The sequence below is a fragment of the Saccostrea cucullata genome, unplaced genomic scaffold, assembly GCF_032062105.1.
Source record: "Saccostrea cucullata isolate Sc308-1 unplaced genomic scaffold, CSIRO_AGI_Scuc_v1 ctg3061, whole genome shotgun sequence".
Classification (NCBI taxonomy): Eukaryota; Metazoa; Mollusca; class Bivalvia; order Ostreida; family Ostreidae; genus Saccostrea; species Saccostrea cuccullata.
The window spans coordinates 1-10,848 of NW_026939603.1; the positions used below are offsets into that span (position 1 = coordinate 1).

The following is a 10,848-nucleotide window of genomic DNA, read 5'->3' on the forward strand; positions in this document are numbered from 1 at the left end:
ATTTAGATATATCGACGATGTATTGTCAATTAACAATATTAATTTCCATTCCTACGTCGACACGATATATCCTGGCGAGCTTGAGATAAAAAGAAACGACAGAGTCTGACACATCTGTTTCATACTTGGATATTTTACTTGAAAAAGACGTTAAAGGTAATCTAACAAACAAGATATATGATAAACATGATGACTTTAACTTTCCTATCGTCAGTTTCCCTTCTTATGCAGCAATATTCTAGCTGCAACAATGTAGCCCTCACCGATTTTTTTTATCTGATGTTTTCTGGAGAGGGCTACAATTCCATCGCAACTCCGTAATGGTGCAAATATATTTTTTTTTAAACACGGGCGATTGAAGGCAAAATAAATTATTTTACATTCAACTTACTTCTTATAAGACGGAATTTTTATTCACTGTCAACAAAATAGCCCGCGAAACTCGAAAACCATGTAAAATACATCTGCATGTTTACCAGCAGCAGCCTTGACAGTTCACGCGTGACGTACTGAGACTTTCGCTGGAAATTTAGAACAACTAAAAAAAGCAAATGTCGATGTTTATAAACGACTGTGCTGAAATATATCACAAAAATATCGATATATAAAACCATTTCAAGTGTTATTTTTACGCAAACACCGATATGTATGCTGAAGATAAGGGAATTCCTAAAAGATCCCCTGTAAAGACGAATAATGACCCCCATCGAATAATGACCGGGGGTCATTTTTCAACGACAAAAAATGACCCCCTACCCGTAGAAAAAAAATCATTTTTTGTAGAAAAAGTGTCATAGGGGTCATTATTTTATATGTTAGTCCTATAAAAAATTGACCCCCATTGAAAAATGACCCCCTTTAAAGTGAAAAGAGATTCTTTAATAGTCAAAGTAATAAAATTTCCTCTTTATAGTGTTTGCTTAAAGAATGATATTCCATTTGTTTTTAGAAATCAAACCATGCAACAATCAGGTTCCAATACTCTTTAATATAAAAATTAAGTTTTCCTTCATTTCAACTTTTAGCTCGTATAAGTTTGGCAAATCCTTTCTGACAATGAAAGAGGAGGAAATTTTTACCCCCCCCCCCTAAAGAAAAAATTACAAAAAAATTAAATAAATATAAATGAAAAGCAAAAATATAAATAAAACTCTATACCTTTCAATAATACTGAAAGAGGCTCTAGATGAAATATTGAAATGAAGTTAAACCTTCACACAAGTTCAATCATATCATAATTTACTTCGCCATGATTAAAGCATACTTTAAATATTGATATTGGTATACTTGAAAGTATTGTGGCAAAGTAACAGTTGAAAATTAGTAGAATAGTAGATTATTTTAAGCTTATTTTTAGTCCCTCCTTATAGAAAAATAAAGGTAGGGTAGGTTTCTTTTGTTGATAATCGACTTCCTCCTACATACGCAAGGGCGTGGGTGGGTATTTATAACACCTAAAACATGCTCTGTAAAGCTATGGGCTAGTGTAAAATACACACACTAATGCAACAAGAGGCCCATATGCCACATCGCTCACCTGAGCACTAAGGCTAGGAAAAAGTAGAAAATGGTTTTCATTGTAAAGTTTAAATACTAAAGAAGTCCCATGACCAATCATGGATTTGCTATGTTTTTAGAAAATTATTTTTAAAGATTTTTCCTATATATTTCTATGTAAAACTTTGGTCGGCCATTTTGGCCCCGCCCTACCCCCGGGGGGGGGGGGGGGGGGGGTCATGATTTGAACAAACTTCAAACTACACTACCTGAGCATGCTTCCATATAAATATGATGAATTATGGCTTGGTTATTCTTGAGAAGAAGATTTTTAAAGAATTTTCCTAGATATTTCTATGTAAAACTTTGGTCGACCATTTTGGCCCCGCCCTACCCCGGGGGTCATGATTTGAACAAACTTGAATCTACACTACCTGAGGATGTTTCTCCATAAGTTTCATCTTTCCTGGCACAGTGGTTCTTGAGAAGAAGATTTTTAAAATATGCCACCAAATTTTCAGTTATTCCCAATTATCTCCCCTTGAATGAGGGCGTGGCCCTTCATTTGAACAAACCTGAATCCCCTTCACTCAAGAATGCTTTGTGGCAAGTTTGGTTGAAATTGGCCCAGTGTTTCTTGAGAAGAAGTCGAAAATGTGAAAAGTTTACAGACAGACAGACGGACGCCGGAAAAATGTGATCAGAAAAGCTCACTTGAGCTTTCAGCTCAGGTGAGCTAAAAACTATACATGTAGACACAACCTTCTGATTTAGCACACAGTATTTATTACATTTCTTAATTCTTGTTCTACTCCACCCTTTTACCCAGTTCTGGGTATATTTTTCAGAGAATTTAATATGAAAATCAGAACAAACATTTTCATTTTTGTAACGTCTTCTTTATACTGTATCATAATATGAAAAGTTAATTGAAGACCATTTCTTTTTATGTCCCTGTAATCGAAGATTCGGGGGTATATTGTTTTACCGTGTCCGTCTGTATGTCTGTCTGTCTATCTGACGGTCTGTTTCTCCGCAAAAACTTTAACCTTGACCATAACTTTAAAATTCCATTTATTATAGCTATGCCTTTCATATTCAATATGTGTATTTTCCTTGTGACAAGACCTTACTTTGGGTACCACCAAATTTGACCTTTTGACCTTTACCTTGGAGTCTGTCCCATTTTACAAAAAAATGCCAAATTTTTAATTTACATTGGCTATAACTTTTTAACTGTAGATACTAGTACTCTCATACTTCACAAATGCAATCCTTGGTACATTAAACCTTTCTTAAGAAACCATCAACTTTGACCTTTGAGTTTGACCTACCTTTCAAACACTTATCCTTAGCCATTAATTTTGAACTAGTGGTGCAAGGGCTTTCCTATTTTGCAATTGTATTTCTTGTGAGAAGACCCTACTTTGGGTACCATATTATATTTAAATTGCATTTAAGAAAAGTTTAATCTTCGCCATGTTGCCATACAGGGGCATAGCTATTTCACAAATTCATCTTTTTATATAGAAGAGGAGTTGCGGATAACAGATGGGATACCCCAAAGCGTAACAGACGGACGGACGTCCCGATCACTATATACCATCCCGCTTTTCACGCGGAGGATATAATAATTTGTGATACTGCTGATTTTTTCTGTCAGTACGATGATTTCCACCATCGAAAAACAATGTTTACCTAACCCTTTAGGCTCGATAAATCTTTACTCCTTTAGATTCTGAATCATCACATTGACCTTAAAATATAGCTATAATCGTATGTTATAAGATCAACATATCATCAATTTATTCCAAATAAGCTCAGGTTAGCATTTTGGCCAATATGCTTCTTTATCAATTTTTTTTGCCCCCTAAAAATTTCAGCTTTAATCCACAGGGAGTCATTTTTCTACGGGGGTCATTTTTCTTCACGTGGGTTCTGCAAATTTTTAGGGTGGTGACACTTTTTCTACGGGCAAAAGGGTCATTTTTCTACGTCGAATAATGACCGGGGGTCATTTTTCTACGTCGAAAAATGACCCCCGGTCATTATTCGATGGGGGTCATTATTCGTCTTTACACCGCTCCTATAGATTCTAAATACTCATTGGCTGTCCCAAAATAAAATCTATCAAGGTCAGTAAACATGGCGGATGGATGAATTCAAGTTGTGATGTTGACATACACGAAAAATAACCGATTTATGGGTCGTTGTGAATATTTTTGGATTGATTTATGTCTTGCATAATTACTTTTTTGGAGTCCAGGTGAGAGATGTTAATTAAATAGCCGTTTACTGATGATTTGAGCCGAAATCCGTGCGGAAGCGATTCACTGCCGCATTTGCACCATTACGGAGATCCTAAGGAGTTGTAGCCCTCTCCTTAAAAAAAAAAAAAAAAAAATCGGAGAGGGCTACATTATTGCAGCTACAGTATACCTTCATGATCACCTGCATACAGAATTTATATATCTCAGTTGATTCGTTACGCAAGAGCATGCACTACGTATGAACAATTTCTAAAACGAGGTAAATTATTAACAAGCAAGTTGATGAAACAAGGATATCAGCAGTCTCGTTTAAAGTCATCATTTCGTAAGTTCTATGGTCGATATAATGACCTTGTCAGCAAATACAATTTATCATTGAGTCAAATGCTGACTGACGTTTTTCATACCAATTGTTTTTCCATTATTTATACACTGAATTGACGGATTTTTCCGTTTAATCCTGATCATGACAAGCTAGGAGCACACGGCGTATGTGACCGGTCAGCAGGGGATGCTCACTCCTCCATGGCACCTGATACCATCTCTGATTTTCGGAGGTCGATCCGTGTTTGCTCTGCTCCTATTTTGTATTGTTTTATGGACTTTGAGATTGAATATTGTTCGTTATCTCCACAAGCTTTTTGGTCCTAGGAGTGCATTAACTGGAAGGTAGGTCACCGTGATCTACTTTTTGATTTTTATGGCTGAAATCAGGGACCTTTATACTAACTAGGTATATATAGGTCTCTGCTGAAATTATAAAAGTATTTCATGTACATATTGGCTAAGAATTATCAAACATTGTCAGCTAATGCATCGATCTTGGGTCCTCAGAATACGTCGACTGACAAGAAAGTATAATTATGTAATTGTGACCAAGCTTTGAAAATATATGACTTTTATGTAATATTTCAGATACACATGTACACTTATTGACACGTAAAACCGTATCTGTTGATGCATCTCGGTTCTTCGGAGAAAGTCAACTGTAAAGTAGGTCACCATGACCGAATTTTGAAACTTATGCTTTAATTAAATATTTTAGACGTTATACGAGTTATTCTAATTTATTGGGATACAGAAGTAAAGAGTTTCCAGAAAAACCATAGGCCTCGTAATATTTTGTTCCAGAAAACATCAGTCCAAATCCCTTTCCATTACTGGTAGACACCGTAACTTCACCCTCAGCTACTGTTATTGACCTAACATTGTATGTGTCATTTCCTGCTGAAATATTCTCTTCAAATATTATCGCACTTTCTTGTATTGGTAAACCGTTTATCTGAACAGATCCTCGAAATGAAGCATCAATCATAATAGACACAAAATTGCTAACATATCCCTGTGGGACGACGATTTTATAATAGTCAAGGTACTGGTTTATCCCAGGTACTATCGTCATGGAGGGATCTCCCATTTCAGAACTTTTAGAATGCAATCCAAAGCTCGTTACTAAGACTGGATTTTCTGAATGAATGAAACAGGTTTGGGTGTTTGTAATAGACGTGTCAAAAGATTTTGCAGCATCTAATGTCAGTGTTTGGCTTACTCCTCCAATTATAAATGTGATATTTGTATTTTGCGTGGCTGTTATGCGAATCTTTGCGTCTCTGTCATCTGAATAAGGAGGCACAATATAAGTGTCATCAACACTCTCTATTGGTGGCAACTGCTCTATAAGATGATCACAGGCACCGATATTACCTAGACTATTGCAATCATTACCGGAGAAGGCTGCTATAGGAGCTGAAGATTCAATTAAAGTTCCAGTCAGATCTGTATTATGGGCAATTTGGTATGTTTCGAAACTTTCAAGTGTTAAATTAAAAGTATCCCCGATTTTAAAACTCTCGCTTTCAATTTGAAGAGGATTGTTGGTTTCCATATTAAACGTAATTGTAATTGTTGTGTTGTCCGTGATAGCGGCCACCGCAAACTGACTTTTTGTTTCAGGCGGCGATGATATCACTATATACTTGGTAGAAAGTTGATTTAAAGGAATGTGGGTAGTACTTCCCGTTGTGCCATATGCCCTGTCATGACTTATTACGAAGACATCATGAGATGTCTCGAAAAAAATTGCTTTTGTCTCCTTCTTGAAACTCTCTAGTTCCATGGAGCTCGGTATTGCAATATGCTGATTGGACCAAATATTGGTTAGCCTGTCTATCTGTGATTTAAGTAATGGATTAAGACCCGGTGACGTTGTTATATTCAAATCAGTACCATTATCCGATGTGACGTACACTGACTTTGTGGTGGTCTTAATATTTGTCATGAACAACACTATAAAAGCTTTTCCACGGCTCCCTACAAAAATACAAATTTTAAATAATTATTGTTTTTAGTCGTTTTGAAAACAAGAAGTTATTTAATTATTACATCAATGCATTGGATGTAGGAACTAAACTATTTCTTTTTACAGGGATAAATTTACACAATACTGTAGAAACATTGATCGAAATTTCATAAGGCCAATTCAAATTCATTCAAAATCAAAATAGAAATTTAGTATTTTATTTCGAAGAATTTGGACATGAATTATCTTATAAAGGATGACTGCACTTAAGGAAACTTAGAAATTGCGACATAATTAATTTTAAAAAAGGGCATATTTCTTTTAATGGTAGAGATGGCCAATGTCTAAACTGCAACTTTGTGTAATTACGTTAATTAAAAGTTCGTATTAACAAAGTTCGAAATTGTTTTTATTGGGAGGGGTCATCGCATATTCTGGAATCTCCATAGGATAATGAGTACGCCCACCTTTTTACAGGCTTAATACATAGTCAGCGCATGTTTGTCTATTGTTCTCCTTTTTATGGTAGTTGTATATTTATATATATTACCTCATATTAAAAGGAGATCAATAGACAAACATGCGCTCATGGTTAAAAAGAGAAAAAACTGTTTCTTCGTGTGTTCACTTTCTCTATAGTAAACAGGCCATTTTGACCACGTTGTTACCTGTTGAATATTATAATTAACCACGTGATTTCTATACCCAGGTAACTCTGCGAATACTAAAATTCCATCACGTGACGTGTAAGGAAACACGCATTCTGCTGGGCGATAGTGATTGTCCATATCTGTTTCAATCCATTCCCATTGAGCCAAGGGTTATTCTTTTTTCTCTTAGATATCTATAAGATTATTCTTATATTTATCTCAAAAGCGTTTAATTTTACTATATTTATATATTATTCCCGATATCATGAACATCCAAAGTAAGATCCAGTAAATAAAAATGAAATCATACCATCCTAAGCACACTAATTTATGGGGAAAAGAAATTAAGAAAAACTTAAGTAATTGTGACGTTTTTCTTTGTTTTTTTTTATAAAAAGGGAAAAATAAAGCAAGTCTTAATGTTGTTAGCGGGTCTCGATCCCAGTTCCCAGACCTCAATATTATTGATTCTGTGCATTACCGACTGAGCTAGTCGGCACTTATATTCGAACACGCGAATTGTTGACATCGGCCATTGCTGTTGATTATCAATGGCTACTTCTACCGGTCGATATCATTTGTTATTAGTTATATACTTTATTTGAAAACTTAAAAAATAATAGTGACAAACATATGCCGAGAGAGGGAGAGAGAGGGGGGAGGAATGCACCAAATATAAATAAAGTAACTATTCTAATTTTAGACCACTCTTCACAATATTAGCTCCGCCTCTTATGCATATTTATAAATCTTATCTCCAATCATGGACAGATAAGTCTAATTTCCCGATATTTGCAGAGAGGTTGGGTAAGAAAACAACAAATTATTTTATTGCAACGCAGTTTATAAGCTTTATGACATTGCCTTTCATTTGGAAATAGACCAAACTCTATAACAAATGACTTAAGGCAAAAATAAAAACAAAAATAAATGTGACAACAGAGATTGAAAAAGACCCAAAAACCGGCGTTAAGTGCAGTCATCCTTTGTATATTCTTTATATTTGCATAAGGAAACTTGCGAGAATGAAATACTGTAGATTCCTAATTATACGCGAGGAATTAATTTCCGCGTAATTTCACGAGAAGCGTCACTCGCGAAAAAATATTACTCGCTTTTATTTTTATGGTGCTGAAATCTATGTAAATTCTGTTGATCAACCGTCCATTCGCGAATTATAATTCTCGCGATTTGACGTGAAAGACCCAGTTAGCGATTAAAAGTACTCGCGAAAAATAAGGAATCTACAGTATTCTCAGACAGACCTTCTCGATATTATATTCTCGTGGATAACAAAATTAAATAATTTACAATAAAATAGGTGTTATGAATATCTTCATAAAAATATTTCAATAGTAAATTCGAAGTACCCATATTATCAATTGAACACATCTTATTATCAAAGCCAGAGAGACTATAATGATCCCATACAATGTATTCCACTATTTACTTTTCCCATTTTTTTAAGCGTATTTAAATCTGTTCACACTTATATGGAATTTTATTCTATGGACACTACAATACTCTTTATCTCAAATCCAGGTACAGTTGTGTGCCATAATTTAATAGCATTTTATTTTTTCTCTATACACAGTGATATATTTCATTGTAAACACCATTTTGTAAAATCACTGGCAAGTGGTCAATTTTGGTCCGATTTAATTACTTATTTCAGTACTTAAACCAGAAAATGTTAGTTATCTTTCTTTAATATATCATAACATATTTACTTTTTAGTAAAAGATAGTTCATCACTTACCATCAGTTCTGAAATTCAAGATCAATGTTGACTATATAATTCATTGTGAGTATGTGACTTAAGAATTCACGTCGCACTTAAATTACAATATTTTAAAAACAATACTCCATGCCTATCAGGAAAAAACCACAACAATTGGATTATTAAGAAATTTGTAATAAAATCTGTCAAGAATTGTTGTCATACCAGTGATTTTACAAAATGCTGTTTTCAATTAGATTTATAGAGAAAAAATAAAATGCTGTTAAATTATGGCACACAACTGTAGTTGCAATACAAAATATAACTAACCAATAGTTGTATTCTTAGCAAAAATTGGAACAGGTCTTGTAGTTGTTTCTGTCTTTACTGCAACAGTTGTGCCATCCGTCAAATCATGTCGTTCTTAATTTTAAAAAAAGCATCAATTTAAAGTTATCATTATGGTAAAGGTAATATACATTTTAAGGCATTTGTAGTGTTCCAATTACATAAACGAATGAACGCTATAGGTAGCGAGATAAAGCAGAAACATGATTTACCCTTCTTCTCGAAGATTGTACATGAATACATATGTTTACAATTTTACACTATAATATAGTGTATGTTTTATTTTCACGCCAGTTCATGCATTATCTTTCTAGATAGGCATTACTTTCAAGCAGCTAATCATTAAAGTATAAAGAGTACAGTGTACATGTATAACTAATATACCTTCATGTTTCAAGAGTAACACCACAGTAGTCGATACTAAGGCAGAAACCAAAAGAAACAACAGAGAAAGTAGAAGGTACATCCATCGCTTCGATTTATCTCCTGGAATGTCAGGAACTATGACTTTCTCAGACTTAATGATATACTGGAGGAAAAATTATTACATTTCTTTTGGTGAATTTTGTGAATAAAAAGCAGTTTCAGATAAACACATTTTTCATCCATGATACACAAGTCAAATTATCTTTAAATTACCTTAACGTTTTTCGAAGCTGCAAACCTTTGAATGGGAATATTGTTGAACTCTTCTTTCTGGTGAAAGCAGATTATTATGTGAATTCAAGAATTTGTTTGTTATTATAAATTTCAAGCATTTTTCCTCTCACTCCTGTATATTCTAATCTTTTTGTAAAGAAAAATTCGATTTTAGAAAAAAAGAAGTACATTTTTTAAAATTGAAATGATATACTAATTTACAACTTTTTACCTTTTTAATGCATAAGATATCCTTGATCCCCATCCCGAACAAAGATGTGAGATTAAGTGTTTTAAAAATAGATACATTAAATAAAAAACAAATTTTAGTGCCTATCTACATGGTACTTCTTAAAAATTTGTATCAAATGCTGACTAAATGGACTCATTCCGATTGTCGAATCTGTAACGTATGTGCTCTTTTATATATCTACAAGCAGGAAGTCTTTCTTTAAAGAAACCAATACTTTGCCAAAAGCAGTTTTCGTATCTTACACGAAGGAATCTATTTGAAGATTGTTTGCACTATTGGTGTGTGTTTTATTCTTTGTCAAAATCTTGACAATGAAAAAAGCAAACAAATTCATTAGAAATCATTGATTTATACTCTTGATCGTTTTTGAGGTATCTTACGCAGATTGCTTAATCCGTAAAGGTATACTTTTAACTTACAGATGTCAATAATATCACTCCGTGGTATAAGTAAAGTATTGATTTAGAACTTGGCCTTTATTTTGACAATTTACACCAATGAAAAAGTCTATAACCCTGCTTTAAGCTTCCTCAATAAATATTGATCAGAACATACAATAAATGATTTGTAGAAAACCTTTCTGATATTTGTGCTATTCGTGGTTTTAAGAAAAAAAAAATATTATCATGTTTCATTTGTAAAATAGAGGAAGATGCCGATTTTTTGTTAAAGTGTTTTATGTGCACAAGAAAAGAATTAAATGCAGTCCTCATTTTATATGTGATGGTATTTTAAATTATCAAAGTAAAAATTGCTATTAAATTAACAAAATGATGTAAAGTAGATAATTGCATTTAGAAAATAACTTTTCTTTGTTTTGTAGGCATACTTGTATGAAATACCTAGTTAAAATGTATTAGTTATTTAACTAGTGTGCCTAAAGCGTTCGTCGTGATTAGTAATCATTCTGTTTAATAGCTAAGAGATAGTGAGTAGAAGGTGCCTCATGGAGCGGGGGTCGTATAGATAATTATAAATTAGATTACCTAAGGTCATTTAAGTAAATTTTCCCAATATATAGTAAATCTTCTTTTAAGGGTAGTGATTGTATGGATAGTTAATTTACTAGTCTTCTTAATGAATTTAATTAATTAATTTTTTTTAGTGCATGATTTGACAGAGGGAACAACTCCAACTGTTTCAGTACGAGGGACGTTCAATAAATGATGTCA

At 33.6% G+C, this 10,848-nt stretch overlaps 1 protein-coding gene across 1 annotated transcript; it reads right to left on the bottom strand.

The window, feature by feature from the left end:
• Positions 1-4,824: 4,824 nt before the first annotated feature.
• On the bottom strand, positions 4,825-9,688 carry LOC134253433 (IgGFc-binding protein-like). Its single transcript, XM_062735955.1, has 4 exons — positions 9,656-9,688; positions 9,169-9,313; positions 8,767-8,859; positions 4,825-6,077 (listed from the first exon to the last, which is right to left on the bottom strand). Exons 1-4 carry the CDS (start codon positions 9,686-9,688, stop codon positions 4,825-4,827), a joined length of 1,524 nt encoding a protein of 507 aa, XP_062591939.1.
• Between the last annotated feature and the right edge of the window lie 1,160 nt (positions 9,689-10,848).